At 38.4% G+C, this 19,645-nt stretch overlaps 1 protein-coding gene across 6 annotated transcripts in view; it reads right to left on the reverse strand.

Moving 5' to 3' along the window:
* Positions 1-13,364, reverse strand: part of HEATR5A (HEAT repeat containing 5A) — a 65,059-nt gene extending 51,695 nt beyond the window's left edge. For all 6 annotated transcript variants that reach the window (XM_009101929.4, XM_018907445.3, XM_050975285.1 and 3 more), the window contains exons 1-4: positions 13,255-13,364; positions 4,235-4,318; positions 2,491-2,737; positions 1,263-1,474 (exon numbers count right to left, since the gene is read on the reverse strand). In XM_009101929.4, the coding sequence (XP_009100177.1) occupies positions 1,263-1,474; positions 2,491-2,616 (338 nt within the window). In that variant the 5' untranslated portion in view covers positions 2,617-2,737; positions 4,235-4,318; positions 13,255-13,364. The remainder of the gene's footprint in view (positions 1-1,262; positions 1,475-2,490; positions 2,738-4,234; positions 4,319-13,254) is intronic.
* Between the last annotated feature and the right edge of the window lie 6,281 nt (positions 13,365-19,645).

The raw sequence follows: 19,645 nt of genomic DNA on the forward strand, positions 1-19,645 counted from the left end.
TGAACACCAATTATTTAATATATTTGCAAGCTAGGATGAAAGATTTTACTCAACACACAGTTCTGTAGTTCCAATTATTTTCTGTAGCCTGTTGTCCCCGTGTCAGTTCTACCAGAAATCCCTTTGCCAAAACTTTATGGAAGAAAAATCCTATTTTACAATTACCTTTTTTTCCATCTCCTTCTTCCTCTTCTTACCACTGCTTACATACCAGGAACAGGTGGTGTACGCTGCCACCTCTCTCTCTCCCCCAGCTACTACTCAGCATTCTGGCTTTGATTATCTCCCATTTCTGCTTTACTGCCAATGGCCTCCCCCATCCTTCCTTGCTGTACTGACATCACCCACTTCATCCAGTGTGGCACATCACAGCTGAAGTGGGAAGACCTGCACAGCTCTGTCCCACACTACAACTCAACTCAAATGTTAATGCAGATCATTGTTAAGAATGTAGTATAGCAGTAATTTACTTTGCAAGACTAAGATCCTTTATAAGCAAACTTATTCCTAACTCAAAAGACTGTACAAGAGATCAACTGGAACAAGAAGGAAACAAAAAAGAAGGTATAACAAAATACAACTTACTCCTTGCAAAATCTATTTTCAGGAATCTTTACTTGTGTTGTCAAAAGTAGGTTTAGCATCCGAAGTAAAGGAGGAAGAGAGATCCTGCTCTGCTTTCAATACCATATCATTAATGCAAATGAATGTTCATCTGTCTTTTCTACCTTCATCTTTAATTTGCCTCACTATAGTGAGAGATGTGCATAATTTTGGGAATGAAGGTTATTCATAACATTTCTGCACATCAAGATTTGGCTTCACATTCTGAAGTTGCAGTTCATGTTTCTCTGCTCTGTTGGTTAGGCTTTCAGTATTTAATTACGAACATCTCAGATGTTTTTAACTATATCCAGTTTCCCACCTGAATTAAGAAATGTACTCAGCAACTGCCTTTTATACCTACACTTCTGCTTGTCTGTTTTACTGCTCTTCTCAGCACTATTATTACCTTTTCCTTGTTTTTGAAGCACTTGTAGTCTCATAACTCTGTTATCCATCGTTGGTATTCTCCCTGGCCTGATTTCAATTGTCTGGCTGAAGACCACCCTTTTGGTTCCTGATGTTCATATACAACATGGACTACCAGCACAATCTTTGTTTTATTACCTATTTTGTGGCAGTGAACTCAGATGCATCTCACCCCTTAAACCTGCCTCGTTATTACTGGATCTGAAGCTTGAAGGTAAAAACGCACTTACAGTTTTGTAGGCAGATAACTTGGTGAGTCATCTTTACTCCGAATGAGTTCATTGCATTTGTCAATTGTTTGGTAAACAGAAAAAGTGTCTCCAGTGCTATAAAGTACAGCTAAATTCTTGGCAATAAGCCGTCTAGTAGGAGGTCCTGGTGAATTGTTTAATAAAGAAGTCAATTGTTCAACCAGTTTCTTCTGGTTTTCCCTTATGTCAGCCTGGAAATAAAATCAGTAACCAGTTAAAGTTCACTTAAATTGAAAAGTTAGTTACAGATGATTAATTCAAATTATCTTTACTTTTCATTATTACCATTTGGATAATGACATTCTGAACTACAAATGAACATTTTATTGCATTTTTATACTTAAAAATGACATTTCAAGTATGTGAATATTTTATTCTTCTTAAAAATCCCAACACTTTTTTCAGAGCACAATTACTGCTAGTAGTGTTTCAAGTGTATTTTCCCCGTGGCATGTCCATGCTTAAATCTTTTGACAACAAAACTGCCTTTTCTTTCTTTTTTAATGCCTGCTTTAAAATAAAAGAATTCATAGATATATAGTAAGTTTGGTAGCCAAGAAGAACTTTAAAGAAGAAGCTGAGTATCAAGAACTTGAGCATTAGAAAAGAAAGAATTTCCCTTAAAACAATTATCCAGTCTTATACACATTTTCTAATACTCTTAAAAAAAAAAGAACCTGGCAATATTTTTCATTTATGTATTTTCATCACAAATAACAACCCTTAAATAGCATTATGTTGGTTAGTTTATTCTTACATGTCTACATAACCTACTCAATATAAACAGTGACTCAAACAACTGGAGAGTTGGCTGGAAACAGATCTTCTATCATTTAACTAGGAAAATAAAAAAAAAACAAACAAAAAACCCCCCCGAAAAACAACAAAGAGAAAGATGTTACATTCCTGCTTGGTAGAGAAGCATATAATTGTGCAACACTAGGTGGAAGCATTACTGACATTCTTCATATTGAATCTGCAAAATCTTGCAGTAGTAATAATTAAAATTCCCTTCATTGGAAAAGTGGCTCTGTCACCGAAGGGCTGTGACCAAGAATTTAAAACATATAAAGTTGCTGCTAACACTGAACATATTTTTCTCCTTGTGCATACAGGACATGAGGAAAATAACATTGCAGGCTGCTCTTTGATTTTAAACAAAATAATAAAAAGACTGGCTTTTCTTCTCAAGTCTTATTAGACTTACTCTGCTAGTCACCGGTAAAAGTTTTTCCAAAAACTGTAACCATTCAAAAATGAACTCTGCTTTTTGAAATTCACCACACTGGTTATATGCTTCTTCATTAAGTAGTAAACTGTGAGCTAACTCCATTCCTTGAAATTTTCCTCAAAACTCCCAACAGCACGGAACGAAAAAAATCCAATGAACTACCAAAACTACATGAATCAGTTTTCTTCCTCATTAATGTCTGGCAAATCAGAAGTTTGAATGCCTAAACAGAAAAAAGAAAAAAAAAGTTAATAAAAAGTCAACAAACGCATCATATATAATATTAATGCATGACTTACAAAAATGAAAAGTTCAAAAGAAAGCCTAATATAGAAACGAAATTATAGCAGTTTTATTTAGATGTCCTAAGTAATACCAAATGTTTTTGAAAATGAGATAATGGTATTGATGTAATATGTAAGCTGCAGTCAAATACACATTTGAATACATCAGGACTAATTTTCCTTCACATTGTTTTGCAGGAAGTGAGGTTTTCTAGTCCTTAATCCTATACCTGAAAGTAATGACCAACTGACCTCAAATATAATGATTTTGTTATCAAAAACAAAGTGCAGCAAAAGCCACTACCAACAACTAACAAACTCCTGTTAATTAAATTCAGAAATATAAATGCTAACATATTATTTGAATGCTTTTGGTATTCTCAAAATGCTCACTTTTATGCCAAGCAAGGCATAAAGAGCCTCCAGAATTTCATTGCTGAGCAAACTTCTAATAATCTCTTTTGAAAAAAACCTAAACCCAAACCTGAAAAGATTGTTTCAAAACTCAAAGTTCTAAAGAAGCTATGTTTTACTTTTGTCTCTCAGACTATTTTGAGAACTTCCACCTTGTTGATAAGCAAACCAAGATGGAAAATACTTCTAATGATATCTTCCCCCCACAATATCTAAATGCCACACAGTCTCAAAATATAAAATAGAATATTCTGTAGGCTTCACAAATAAAAACAGTCAGGGAGATACTGGTAAAATGTCAACCATATTTTAAACTCCCAAGCAAGTTATGCTTTTCAGAAGTCACGAAGACTGCTGAACACACCTTTTCCTATGCAGTAACAATATTATAGTGTAAAGTGATCCCTCAAGTAGTAGATGGGCAATACAAAGCATTGGTAAATAATTCAGTACTCAGGTTGTTATCAAACACAGAGCAGAAGGTTACCTTTGCCACTTTCTACACATTTAATGTAAAATTTACTCACAAAAAAAATTATTCACATTTAATTTATCATCATGAACTGTCACTTTAAATCTACCTGAAATACCAAGGAGCTTGACAAAGCACCACACTATAAAATGGCAAGCAGATCTAAATATACATAGCACATTATACCTCTACATCTTTTTTCTGCCTCGGTACATAGAAGTTCACAGTTTATCAGTTATCTCACTCGTACAACACTCACAGAATTTAGCTCTATTCTCACATTTTTGAAACATACAAAAAAAGTAGGATTTAGTGTAGAGTTTCATCACTGAAATATGAAAAAACTTTAGCATGCAAATTACATGTATAAGTCACAAATGCTCTTTTTTTCCCCTCACCCAAGGCTTGTTCAAATGTCTACCATATCAAAACCACCTACAACCACAGCAACTTACCCAACTTACATGCCCTTCTCAGGATTACAACTCACAGTTTTTTTCCCTAACTGAAAAGATCAGAGTTTGTTGTCAGACATTGGCACTTAACTTACCTAGAAGATAATTTCTCCTCATTTTAAAAACTCTCTCTCTGCTGCTCCAGGCTTTTGTATAAAGGATGTTAAGACCTCAGTTTTCTAGGAAAATAATTAATACAAAGATCAATGTTAGGAATGAAAGCACATAAGACACAAGTGTTTCTACAGAAAACAGGAATTACAAAGTCTTGCAATACCAACAATGTTTATTAAGTAATAGCTCACCAAAAAAGACTGGACCTCCATGAATATTATTAGCTCTTTATATGCTACATTTAAATTCAACACACCCACCGTATACCCCATACAACTGGGGTAGTTTAACTACTGAAACCACCTTTTCCATTTCTGTTTTGTTAACTCAATTTAATTCTAAACCAGTAAAAAGTAACAGCATTATAACCATAATAATTTTCTAGACAGATTATCCAACAATCAGCAGAACTGGCAAAGGTGATTCAACTGTCTGAAAAATTCATGTACAATACTATCAATACATGACATGAGGATTATCAACGCATTCTCCTAGCCTACAGATATAATTTTAACATTAGAATTCACAGGCAAAAACATTTCCTTTCAAAACTCATTCAACTTGAACTTATTCTGGTAGGACATAAAATATAGGTTGCATGTTATTTTAAAAGCATTCACTTTTCAATCACTCTTCAAAAGACTAATGCTGAAAAGAAAAAAAAAAGCACATATAGATATCAGAGTAATCCAAACTTCTTTTTGCCTGGTGAACCAGTGTTCAGCCTGCTGAAGAAAAGGTTCAAGAGGACCTCACAGCCTTCAAAAGGGTAGGTGACCAAGAGGATGAAGACAGATTCTTTACTTCATAATTAATACCAGGAAGCTTCCCTATTGATAGAAAAAAAGATTTTCACTGTAAGAATTATCGGCCATGGGGACCGGTGTTGAGAAACTGCAGAACCTGCACTCTCAGGGGTTTCTAACACTTGACTGCACAAAGCCCTAAGCAACACCATCTCAAGTTATTAGTGTAACTTGTTTCTAAATGAAACACTCCAATTGTTTAAGCACACATTTGCAAAACCAATATCAATTTATTTCTTTTTAGCCTAAATTTAAGAAAAAAAATATTCTGGTGTAGTTGCTGATCTTTATAATGAACACCTGCTAACATGACCAGAAACACTGCCATTTCTAAAAAAAAAAAACTATTAGGACTGAATTACAAAGGCTGACTGCTTACTATGCAAGGATTAGTTTTGTAGAAACAGAACTGTCCATGCAGGGAAAAAAAAAAATTAAAAATTCCAGACCTGATCTTTCCACTGCTGATCAACAAGCAAACTGCGATTCCATGAACCTTTATAGAAAGCAGCATACTCCCTACCCTATGCAAAAAACTTATTTCAAACACTTATTCCCTTCAATAAGCTGTAAGCCTGCACACCAGGGATATTTATGAAGTTTCAAAAGTAATGATAAAAGAAGGGCACATGCATACAAACTTGGGAGAAGCAGGGCAAGAATGTAGGGCATTAAGTACTCCTGCAGCATCCTGGTTTTGCAGGAACAGAGCAAAAGGCAAAGTGCTCACAGTGCAAAGCTGAACACAAGCACAGAACTTGGGAATGAGCTGCATTCGATTAATAATAACTATGTTCTTGTTATGTATACATGATGTTTCCAGACAATTTCCAAGGAGAAGAAAACATCAAACCCAAAGCCACACTGTCCAGACACGGGTGGGACACTGCTCTAATTGGAGGTGTGACACAGCAATGCTCTGGGCTGGTCAAACACCGGGAAAGAGGGAACATTCTGTCAGTAACTGGAGCTGCGTGGCCATCCTCAGCACCAGTAAATCAATGCAAGCACAACATAAGCACGTAAAGATGTGCCTCTATTTACAAGAAACGTGTGTTTAGAAATGCTGAATTATTTGTGCTTTTCCCCTGGTGCTATAATTTTGATGCTCCTCAATATGAAAAAGAAATCTGGGGAAAAAATGTGATATTTAATTAAATGAGATGTATGCTATGCCGCAACCAAAATAAAAAGGCACATATGCCTGATGAACTCTTCATTTGTCAACCAACATGATGCACCATCCTTTTCAGTTACCTAAAGACATTTAGGTAACTGAAGCAATTACAAGAACTACTTTCCCATCAGTACTACAAGGACTGATCAATCAAAAACTCCTCTTTTTTTTTCCTGTGAGCTAAGTTTATTTTACATTTATACTATGCTGCAAAACTGGCACAAAGATTTATTGGTCAAGGCAGAAGTTGTTCCTACTTACTACTAATTTTTTTTTTCATTTATCAACTGCCAACTTGACAAGCATGATTGTTCAAGACTGCTCAGAGAAGCTCTTAGAGCAAGCACTAGATGGAATGCCACCCTGTAAATTGAAAGGAATACAGGGTGCATCAAGCATTAAAAGGCAACAGCAACTGTATTGTTGAAGTTTCAGACAAACCACAATGAGAAAAAAGGGACCTGCAGTTTTTAAATAAAAGGTGACTCATCAAGGGTAAGACTGATCTGAGTATCTGCCTTTAGCTATTGTCTTTCAAATATGAGAACCAATAGACCACCCATGACAAAGTTGTAACAGAGTAAAAAACCTGAATAGATTTGCTATGTGGATCAAGCTAATTCCATGCTAGGTAATCTCCTCAGGCTTTAAGAGATGGGGGAAGCAGACCATAGTTTGCTGTGTATCTTTGACACAGAATTCTAAGTCAAAAATTATAATATTACCAATGAAAAAGCTATGAGCAATAATGGCAACCTAATGAATTTCACTCTTCCTCTTCCTTACAACTCTTGGCATATTTTGCTTATGCACAAAAAAGTAAGAAGCACCAAAAAAAAGTAATCTGCAATAAAGCAAGCTCCTAACTGAACTCTCCCTAAAATCAGCCTTTAAATTATGACTCATTATTTCAATGAAGAGTGACACAAGTAATGGAAACTATTCCACAGACCAAGTTTGTACTTAATTTCTTTTCTTTTAAATTTTTTCACATTTGATTTCTGATGCACCAGTTTGTCTCTCTTTGATAGGAACAAATGCTGCTCAAAGAAAAATCTGATCAGCCTCAGTTCTCTGACCATAAGGCTCAGGTGAGGATCTAATGCACAATCTGGATGAGGTCTAAGTCCTTTATACCAAAGCTGTAGTAAAGAAAATAAAGTGCCACTTACCTTTATAACAATTATTTATATCTTTCTAATTTCAAAAGTATTAACATAATTCTGCACTAAATCTGACACAAGGTAATAAACCTGTGGATTCAATTTTGTACCAATGACTAATCTAGCAGAGATACAAGTGCATAGTATTCCTCTAGGAAACTACTGCTGTTACTCATTGACAGTAATGAGTAACAGTAAAAAACCTATAATGAATAAGAGTAATGATTAGGATGAAAAATGACCAGTAAAAATAACAACCACCAGTGTTTTCATAACAGCTGCCATTGGGCTGACTACACAATCAATGCCATAACCATCCCACTGCTGAAAAACAGAGCTGAAACACATTTGCTAGCTTTGAGATGACCCTCACTGCACTGCAGGGGTATTTTAACTGACTTCAAATCCACGTTCTTTTCTTCAGAAAGCAAGATTTATTATCATCTGCCTAGCAAGTGAACCAACACGTTTAAGAGAAAGCCTTCCAGCCTGACACGTTTAATTCCAGCCATTAACAGCTGAGATCAATGTTACTCCTGCAGCACTGTTTAAAAGTTTAATGGGATGATCGTTAGCAGTGCATCTGAGCTGACCGCACGGAGAGACATCGATGCTCAAACTTTGTTACAACCTTGCCCGTACCTGTTCAGTGTCTTCCAAACATAAACAAAACTCCTGCCCAGCTCCCTTGGACTTACTTCTGACAAGAGAAACTGAGCACGGTGGTCTTTGCCAGCTGGGCAGAAAAACCTTAAAGCACCAGCCAAATGCAACTACTAATGAATGAAACACAGACCAAAATCCAATAGTCACAGTGCACTGTTTATGCTAGTAGGCAAAAATAAAGAGGCACCCAGATATGGAGGAGGCAAAAAGCGTAGGTTCAAACTCCACCAACTTCAAATAGGAGACATGATGACCCAGGAAATTTATAGCACACACAAATAATCTGATTTAAATAAAAAACAACTACAAAATCTCAATAATTTCATAAGGAATAAAAATGAACTAAAATTTCAGCTTAAATGAGTTGGGAGTTTAGACACTGCAAATATATCAGAATGGGAATACTCAACACATAAATATGTTTATAATTATTGGGAAGACAGAGCAGCCTTTGTTTACTTACTGACTTCTACAAACTATTACTAACTCACAAAGGCAAAGTCTGCCTCAAAATCTTCAGTTAGAGAAGGCATAAATAAAAGCATTAGTGTAAGTGAATCAGTACTGCCACGTCCTTTGTGTGGCAGGATCCCCACAATTCAACCAACTTGTTCCTTTTTTTCTATATACACAAGATTTAAATTTTTGCTCCACAGAGCTACATGAAGCAAGAGCAGGTAACTGCTGCTCCTAACAGGGACCCCTCTGTACATATTTTATGTTCAGTAGTGCTTATCACTCTCAGCCTTTCATTCAACCAAAAAAAAAAAAAAGCTGTGAATTTTATGCACTTTTTTACTGCTTCCTTGTATGTATTTTCAAAGAAACATACAAGATACTGTAGGAAATTTCAGCACCAAGAAGAGAGGGGAGGAAGAGACAAAGAGAAATTTAACTCCCCTGAAGACTATGTTTCTTTAGCAGAAACACTGGAGTGTTTGACTGATTAAATACTTCATGAAGAGGTTTAAGAACAACTTATGAAACCAGAGCCCAGTATTTCAATGCATGCACACACATACCTGTATTTGTCACTCATTGGTCTCATCAATTTGAGCCAAATTACCCTTGGCATCAAACTGACAAATGCTTTTCATCCAAAATTAATACAGAGCCACAAAAATGCCAGGTATTTTGTAGTGTTATGTTACATTGGGCAGCAGTAGAGAAATTTGAAGCCAAGCACGGAGAAAATGGGACCAACAGTGACGTCTGACAGCAAGCAGTTTGCAAGAACAAGCCACAAGAGAAAATCATCACAAGACCACAACTCAGAGCACATGGAAAAGAATTCCTGGCCACAGAAGAGGAGGTTCAAAATTTTAAGGCCTTTAAATCAGGCAGAACTATAACTCCTAATATCAAATTCTGAGTGCATTAGCATGTGAAAAACACAGCAAATAAATTTCACAGTTGAGTACTCCAATGTTTTATCGTATATTCTAAGCTACAGTGGGACTCAGTTTCACTCACACATCTTCCTTTTTAAATAAAAACATGAACACATTTGCATCACATGCTTATCCCCAACAGCAAAAAGCAATTAAGAATCTGTCTGACTATGAGCAACAAAAAATAACAGATGATAGCAGAACCACTTCCTCTAGTTATTGCTGAAGAATTCAGACTAGGACAACTTCCCCTTACATTATATTTTTGTATGCAATCATTCTGTTTAGAAACGTGACTCTGAAACCATAGACCTTGCAACAAGATACTTTTTCAGTCTTTCCTCTTAATATTGTTCCAGATGAAGAAATTTGCCACAGGAATGCTATGTGTCTATTGTCTCACTGAAAATTTGGTAGCATTTTTGCAGGGACTTGTTAAAGATGCAATCTAAGTGCATCTCCATATATTGGATGCTCCACATATGTAGGTCTTGCAGTGTTCCTACAGCATTTCAGGCTGTACTAAAGGACAAATACCATGCAGCCCAAACAGAATTCTTGTTAATGTCTCAGCTACTTCCATTTGTGTTGCAAAACAAAGAGGTTGTATTTTGATGTTTGGTGAATCATGATGCCCACACAAAGCATATGTCTACTCCCACAGGAACAGTTACCAATTACTGGTTTTCCTACCAAAATGCTTATCAAATGTTATTGATTTCCAAGTTTTGGAGGAATTACCCTGTATCTGAAAGAGCAATAAAGCTTAAAGGCAACAAAGACCCATGTGAAATCTAACAGAATTCTTGCTCTGGGCTTCCCAGTTTTAGAAATATTCACTCAAAGAATGTGACCACCCACAATCCTCACACATAACAGTGACATTGATAAGAACTACAACACAATATACATTTGCTGAAGTGTGAAAGAAACGACAAGACAATGTCTTCTAGGAATGCTGAATGATTTCTGTGAAGTTTTGAGGACAAAGCTTGACACAAATAGAGAAAAATACCCTGAACAAAGTGCCTGAAAATGCAATAGCTGTTTTAGCAATGCAAAATATTAAAGACATTTAAAAAAAACAATTGGAAGACATTCATTCACAGTGTTAAAAAGTACATACACTTTGCTTTCATGTTTCTTATTATCACTTTAATTTTTATCTCCATGTGAGAAGAATTATTCCAGGAAACCAAGAAACAGCAACATTCACTTACTGAGAAATATAAACAACTATTTCCTGAGCTCCACAGCAGGCATTACTGGCACACTGACCTCCCTGGCCCTCACAACTCTTGAATATTATTTAGGTTCATTTCTGAAAGTTACAGTCAAGAGATAAACTTGGCTCCTTTACAGGGACCTCAGAACATTATTTTGTTTACAGTCAAACAGGCAAATTGCATACAAATAATTAACCAATGCTTCTAATAGTCAGAAAAAGAGTATCATATCTGATACTGACAAAGTGAGTTTAAAACATTTTCTTTCTCCCCAAAACTGGACTAAGTAAACTTCAAAAAGCAATAACTAGCATCAGTCTGAATAAAAATGCACAGAGTGCTTTATTTCTTTGCAGATTTGAAACCTGGTGTGATAGCAAAGCAAGTGCATGAAAACCACAGTATAAACATCCACTTGCTAACAATCATATATAACAATTTCAATATATGTCTGAACATAGCTTTAGTCCTGACAATGTTGTAGACAATATTGTTTATTTAATATAGACAAAATATACCAAAGTAATTATGCTGACAGGGTGGGGTTTGCTGTTTGCTTGGGGTTTTTTTGTCACAATGACAGAAGTTTCAGGAAATGAAATTATTTGTTAAAATGTTAAATTGACTTACAGTAGGTGATCTATATGCATATGGATTATCTAAAAAGCAGGTTGATTTTAGCCACCAATCTTCTGTTAAGGTAAATGCTGAATCCATTCTAGCTTAGCATTAAGTTAGGCCACAGGGAATTTTTGTTGAATATATACAAAAAACCCAGAAAAGACACTTATTTTTCCTGAAAATCACTACAGCTTTTCCTGTGATTGGACTTCAACGGCACTGAAACACCGACACAGAAATTTAGCAGCAGCAGCAGAAGCCCTCACAGATGCAAACTCTGCAGGAGACTTGTTTGGCAGATCAGAGATCACTATCCGGGCACAAATCACTGACATACCTCACTGCAATGGGTCATTCTCGAGGTATTTCATGTGGCTGTTCCCCAACAAAAACTCCAAAACAGCTCAAAAATGTAACTGCCTAGAGGTTTAAAGCCTTTTTAGTCTGCAGTGTAGATGTAGATATACTGTGTGTCTTTTTAAAGGTTCTGCTACCTGAACCCAGTAAATACAGGTAAAAGCTGAATAAAACAAACATCCTGTAATCTGAAAATATTTTTGCGAGAAAGTGTTTCTAATCTCCTGCCTCATTTGGGTGTTCTGAGTCTATAACAGAATATCATTCTGCATTGATTAATAAAGTTTTTGATGTGTTGGCATACAACATTATGAACTAGTCAGGAAGTCAGATATTTTATGACTACAAAAACAATCCTATGTTCAGTAATCAAGAACAAGTTTTCAATGTATGGTTAGATTTAGTGTAACAGTAAACTGGCTTCCTCTCCCCCTACCTCCTTTTAATTGTGTCAAACCATCAGGAAAATAAATCCAAGCTCCATATCACACAACCAGAAGTAATCTCTCTTCTGTATTTCAATTGTTACTTCATACATGGATTGAGACTATTACATATCCTGTAGCAAAACACTAAAACATACAATATAGCTTGACTGTTTCTGAAGACAGGGAAAATATTTCTGGCATGTGAGACTAAAATAAATGTACAGTTCAGGGTCACAACTGCAAACACCTATCCTACTAAATTAAACCCCAAACTCAATGAATCAATACAATTAATGAATCCAAAATCCAAAAGATATCAAATTTCACTTATAGAAACACAGAGCTGAACTCAACTTTCACTTGCCTTTATCACCTTCTATCATCCTTCCACCCATATCTCAATAAACTTTACACTTAACTAAACGTACATCTATTACTCTTTCCCACATTCAAAAATGCCAACACGAATGCAACTTTACACATTTTACATCCCTGTGCAAAGTTTTTACCAGTTATATGGTGTAAACTTAGTCGCTGTCCTATGCAGACAACCAGGAATTCAAACTGCAAAAGCTTACAATAACATTTCCAGGTATGAGAACGTCCAATACTGCTACCCCTCCCCAAATATTCTTAATTACCAAGGTTTATAAGAAAATATAAAACCAGACCCCAAAATAATGGAACCTCGGTGCAAGTGAATGCCAAACCCCTGCCGGAGCCTCAGGATCCGTATGGCCTCGCACAGGGCAAACAGCCCCGCTCGCCCGCCCCGGGCACGGCCGCTCCGCCGCCGCTCCCCGTGACACCCGGGCGGCGCCGGCTGGCCGCCCCCTTCCCTTCCCTTCCCTTCCCTTCCCTTCCCTTCCCTTCCCTTCCCTTCCCTTCCCTTCCCTCTCGGGCTGAGAGCTGCCCCGCAGCCCCGGGGAACGGGACGCGACAGCCAGGGCTGGGCTGCAGGAGCCCGGGAGCCGCCCGGCCGCCGGCTTTAGGGCTGGCTGTGCGTGTGACACCCACCGACCCACTCGGTGGCTCCGGGGGTGATCCAGCACTTTTCGGGCGCAGGCCTCGGGCAAGCACAGCCCCGCAGGACACCCAGCTGCGCTCGGCCCTGCTGCCCCTTCACACAACCCCTGCTGCCCCTGGCCTCCCTCAGCCCGCGGTACCTGCCGGCCGCAGAGCTCCCGCGCCGCTCTGCAGGCTCGGCCCCGTCCCTCCGCCCGCCCTCCTCCAGCGCGGGGGGGCGGTGGGTCCTGCGTCCGAGATGCCGCCGCTGCCGCCTCCCGCTGGCGGGGAGGGGGAGGAAAGGGAGGAGGAGGAGTATGAGGGCGACTCCGGTGCTCAGGACTGTGCAATCGGGCCCGGAGCCATCGAGCGCCCGCGGGGAGGAGGGCGGGAGCGGCCCAGGGAGCGCGCGGCCCGGGGCGAAGTGTCGCGGTGCCGGAGGGGACAGAGCCACCGCCCCGGGGCGCTCCGAGGATCCGCAGAGCCGGAGGGGACAGAGCCACCGCCCCGGGGCGCTTCGAGGATCCGCAGAGCCGGAGGGGACAGAGCCACCGCCCCGGGGCGCTCCGAGGCTCCGCAGGGCCGGCGGCTCTCCGGTCGGCGCAACCGGAGGCTCGCGGTCCGTGCTGCCCCACCAAAAACAGCGACAAAGATCCCTCTTGGTGATGCTTTGTGAAGGTAGCTCAGCTGGCACTGCTGGGATTTGTACCTGGCTGTGATCAGGGTCTGCCCTGGCTTCTGATTTCCACTCCGCCCCTCAGGCATCCAGTCCGTACTTCCCTGGGAGGGCCCCTGGGCACTGCACAGGACAGTTAGAGGAGCACGCCCTTTATATTAAGCGTTCGTCGAACCCAACGTTTGCAAAAGTTGTTATTCCTGGGTTTCATCAGTGTAAGCTGTGATCCCAAATCGATACGGAATCCCAAGTCAAGAAGTAATTCTGTGTCTTTCAGAGAAGGTTGGCTGAAACTCCTCCGGGAATTTCATCTCGTTTCTCCTACTGCATAGGTGGTCCTGCTGGAGAACGTTGCTTTGTCACTGGGAATTACTTCCATCCTTACAAATTTTCATTAGCGAACTCACTGGTCATGAGAAAATATCCATTGGAGGGATTTTCTATAATGTATTCTGTGATCAGTTTAAGTTCTATCCTAACAAGAGGAAAGTATGTCTCTCAGTCATTTTTTAGTTTTAAAATAAACAAACAATTATCTTATTGTAGTTTTCCAGCTGATGCCCAGCCATGTTTGGAATCCAGTGACCCAGAATTCTCTGCACAAGCCTGTGTTTTCTGGGACTATCTTCTTTTAACTTGTGCAAACAGAATCTCAGAATAATTAAGGCTGGAAAAGACCTGTAAGATTGAGTCCAACCTTTGATCAACACAATGTCAAACCATACCACTAAGTACCATGTCCAGACATTTCTTGAACTCCTCCAGTGATGTTGACCCAACCTCCTCCCTGAGCAGTCCATTCCAATGTTTAATGACCCTTTCCATAAAGAAATTCTTCCTGGTGTCTAACCTGAACCTCCCCTGGCACAGCTTGAGGCTGTGTCCTCTTGTGCTATCACTGGTTGCTGAGGAGAAGAGGCTGACCCTCACCTGGCTCCAGCCTCTCTTCAGGCAGCTGTAGAGAGGGAACTGTTGTGCCAAGGGAATAATGCTTGAGACACAAAACCATAGGAGCAGGAATTGTGCCTAAACCTTGCATAAGCTTGTACATTCGACTTAACATAGGTTCAATATGTAAAGTTTACATGCAGGGGATCCTCTGTAAACATCTGTGCTCAGTTATGCAGATGATACTGCTGAGAAATATTTCAAAGAGCACATGCAGGGCTGCCTGATTACATTGTGCTGTAGATGCCACGAGCACCAGGCTGCTTTACCATATATGGACACTGGTTTCATTTTTACTAAACTGTGATAAAAAACATGAGCACTGATGCAATGACCTTTTTCAGAAAATTCTGGCAATGGATGTGGTAATGAAGAATATGCCTCACACCTGAAGCAGGAAATTATTTACATATTATGTTTCACAGAAATCAACTCCACAATGTAGTACTGATGTAAAGGTGTTAACCTGTTTCCAAAAATCATATACACTCCCAGGAAAGAATTATCTGGTAAGTTAGCTTCATTTTGATCAGGAGTTGAATTGCTGTTACTAATACAGTGATTTGCAATTCACTTGTGAGAAAGGTCAGCTGAACAATTTATATTCAAAGACTGTTACGTGATGACTTTTCCCATGAGGAACTCCAGAAAAACAAGGGCTCGCTGACAGTCCTGAGGTACCAGAAACTCCTGTCAATATTTGTAAAGGATTGATCATGTTAACTCAGAAACAAACAACCCCAAATCTAGAATAATTTTTGGAATATTATTGCTGTTATTGTCATTATACCTATTATTCACTCTGTTACAGTTGCAGGCAGACACCCACTCAAAATTAGTATTCCATAATGCTGCGTGTTACATGAACACAGGGGAAGACAAAACATCATTCATTAAGAAGGAAAGAACTGCTAAGTTTTTCCGAAGAATTACCCAGCTCCCCAGGACACATGATATCAGATCTAAGTAATGCTTTGTTAATGCTAAACTGATATGAATCAATAGGAATAACAAGGCATACTGATGCAGGATGCTCCCTCCATCTCTGGGTACATCAGCTTCAGGGTTGCTTTGTGCCAGCAGTGCTTACATAAGGATAAGAGTCTGTCTCTATTGGATTTATAGCTAACCTTGATTTTTACTATTATTTTTCTCTAAATTGGTTAACCATGCTCTGATTCAAATTAGCATCTACTTTAGCAGTTATGCATGCTATTTTTATTTTTCCCATTTTCAATCTGAATTTTAAAAAAAAGTTGTGCAAATTTCTTGTAATTTGTTCTAAAACAGAAAAAATAGGACAGATGCATTCACCAAGTATTAATTCAATTTTCCCTTTCCCCATTAGTCCTGACTGTGCTTCAGTAACAAGTTACTTAAGAAAATAAGCAACTGGCAAATAATTGAAATGCTCAAACCTACTGATCAGTCTTCTCATTAGTCTATTTTGGTAAAGTGGGTTGACTGATTTAGAGCATGAGTCAGTTCTGCCATACAAATTCCAGACATAGTAGAATATCTATACAGTCACATATGCCTCTGAGCTAAATATTTTCATTCTTTCAGCTTTATAATCCTCAGTGAATCTAGAGGAAGAAAAAATAATGTATGCCTTTGAATTCAGTGGGACTGTCCACGCCTGTGTAAGAATCACAGGACTAGGGGCCTGATTTGAATCAAATGTTACATCACCAAATAATTACATAGCAAACAAAACCAAATTCTATTATATTTTAAAATCATTAAGAAGGGATATCTTTGTATTAATTATAAGATTAACCATTTAGTTTTACTTTCTGGAGGCATGTAGAACCCAATAAATTTTGGCCTGTCCTAGCTTTTGCAATGCTTTAGGTGCCAATATTGCTTTTTTTACAAATTTAATATCAAAAATAATGTATATATTCATGCTACAATACTGCTTAGGCTTCTTTTTATTCCCAACACAGTTCCTTTTTGTACTATCACAAAATACAAGGCCTGAATTCTTGCCAAGCAATTACACAGTTCTGCTGTTATTTTAAATCCTAAAATGCAAATAAAAGTATTGTGCAGGCCTAGATAATATTAGATAGAGGTACCAAAATGGAAGGGGGAAATAAGAAAGTTAAATCTAGGGATGGATTGCCAACTAAGTACTAAGGCCTCCCAAAAAACTTTTACATTCAACATTAATCCAAAACTTTCATTGCCAGTCTCTTCTAATGGAACACATCTAAATAGCATTAAGCTCCTTTCTTGCACATTTTTAACACACAGTGATGTAATAGGGCATCTATTATGGCACTTACACCTGTAAATATAATTAAGGTGAATGGAAAGCAATGTTAAATTCAGAGTTATGAGATACATATGAACTAGAACAGTTAGACAGGGATGCCATTTATTTTCTCTCCCATGCTGTCTGGATCACTCCTGTTTTAGAAATACTATGAAGTGTTATTTGTACTGATACCACACTGTGCATTGATGTACTCAAAATGCTCTGTGAATATTACCTTAAGTCACATTTGTGAGGCAGAGGCTAAAGTAGGAGGCAGTGAAAGGCAACTTCCTGTAGCTCCAACAAAGGTGAAGAGAGGTAAAAGCATACTGTCTTCTAATGGAAAATGAGGATCAGAGATGATGTTTTACTTTTAATGAAAGGGGGAAAACCCAGTGGTTTTAAACCTCTTTCCCCCTGTTTTGACTCTTTCTTTCAGATCACAGATGGAAAAAGTGGAGCAGAAAATTGCTTTGCTCAAAGCCACACACTGGCAGTAATTGAACTAGAAGACAGCATTGGTTTAAATGGAAAATGTGCAATACATTCATAGTACTTGGACTATTCTGACTGCTGTTTCTTTCTCTTGTGTGGACAAGAGAAAGAAACACATACACCATTTACTTTTCAGCTGTAATTGCATGGCACTTCTGGTAAAAGAATCTTTTGGCAATCTCAGAGGGATTCCCAAGTTCTGAGTTGCTTTCAAGAAGCTTCAAGAAACAAAGAAAGAATAAATAAGAAATACCATATTCATCAAGTTTTGGGTGCTGTTTCCCCAAGAAAAAAATTAAGGAGGAAGCTCTGCTTTCTGTTCTTGTCCAGCAATTGTGACTCTGATGTTTAGAATAAAGCAGCTGGTGGATCTGCCAGACAACCCAGTCCTGTTCCACTGTGCTGTGCAATACATTAGACAGTGATGGTCATTGTTTTGCTTTATGTATGATCTTAAGGATCAAGACACTGAAAACAAAAATAGATAGCCATTCATTAGATGATAATTGAGATGCAAAGAATTTAAGAAATTAAGTCAGTCACAACAGAGTTTGGTGGCAGACCTCAGATAATGAATGCTTGTGCATTTGTGGAGACCACTCTAGCCCTCTGTGGCATACTGCTACTCCAGCTTCCAAAGAGAAACAATGTGTTTGAAGGAGTCCATATGGAACACAGGAACAGAAACTAAAAGCAAAAAATAATGGAAGCTTAAAAGAGTCATCCCTCCTTCTCCAAATAAGCTGTTTTTATACCAGAGGGGAGACTGAGGTTCAGCAGATCATGCTTTTAAATCCAAGTAGATGTGAAACTTTGTTCTCAAAGAGGAGCTAAAGAGCAGTTGTTGCATTGAGTCACAATGAAGAATTTTTGTGGAGGTTTTGTGGTAAATGAGATCAGAAATCACAGATGCATTAAAAGACCTGGTGAAAAGCATCACAAAGGCTGGCTGATATCCAGCAGCCCATCAAGTGGCTGCCATTTCAACATGGGGAAGCAACAGTCGGCAGAAACTGTTATGTGCAAAATCATGTTACAGGCAAAAAGAAATCCACCCTATGTTTAGAGTCACACCAAATTTATTTTAATTGCAACCGTAGCAATTTAATAAATGATTATCCGTCCAAATATAATTATTGCAGAAAAACAAAGGAAATAAAAATAAAGAAACTGTATAGAAGGTCTCAATAATAATAGTACAGTAAAAATTGTTATGCACAATTTCGTACCTACCCTCACCCCTCTTCCTGGTGTCATGCTTGACCTTTTATCTCCTTTTGGTTCCACCTTGTAGAGGGAGCCACAGTGGATCATCAGCATCTGGAGTTCTGTGCCTGCAGGAGTATAATGTTGATGCTTATGATTTCTTCTTTGTCTTCTTTTTTATCTCTCTCTTGGGTTCTTCTTGGAAATATCTCTCACTTGGCATTCTTTTTATACATTTTCTAATAAAGTTTTACTCCTTGCTTTTCTTTCCTGGCCTGCAACTATGTATTTTTCTTTTTGTTAATCTTAAGTGCCCCATCTCTTACTATCCCATGCTTCTACTTTACACTGCAGTTGTTGTCTTCACTTCTCAAAGCTCCTGCTGGTTTAATAGGCCTATATTTCTGTACCCTGTAACACCCTGTTAGTCTTACGTATATAATTCTACACAGAATAAATACTAATTATTAGAAACCTATATAACAACTGTGGTTACACATAAAAGTAAAACAAATTAGCCATAGCCTCCTGTCCTTAGAAAAAAAATTGTTACAGCCAAATCAAATAAAACCAAAGCTCTGAGAAGCCTGAGGAAAGTTTCTGTGATAAACCTCCATCCTGAACTCTTGGAACACTTGGGACAAGGCCTGTGGACTGTCACTAGCAGTAGCAACAGAGTTGCAAGTATTACTGGGCTACATGCTGTTTATTAATTTTCAATTCTGGATTAATATTTGTATCTTGTAAATTCATATGTTGCATACTCTATGTAGCAGCATGGGAAGGAAGCAGGAGTACTGCTGACTAGAAAACAGTCTATTGCCCCTGAATTCATTAGTGAGTGTTTATGAGCCCAGTTCATAGTCCACACATGCTCAGCTTCAACACACTGGGTGTGTGCACTGCAAACAAGGTCACAAAAACCTGATATTGCAAATTCCTGCCTGGCAGTTGAACTGGAGAC

This window comes from Serinus canaria, chromosome 5 (genome assembly GCF_022539315.1).
Source record: "Serinus canaria isolate serCan28SL12 chromosome 5, serCan2020, whole genome shotgun sequence".
Classification (NCBI taxonomy): domain Eukaryota; kingdom Metazoa; phylum Chordata; class Aves; order Passeriformes; family Fringillidae; genus Serinus; species Serinus canaria.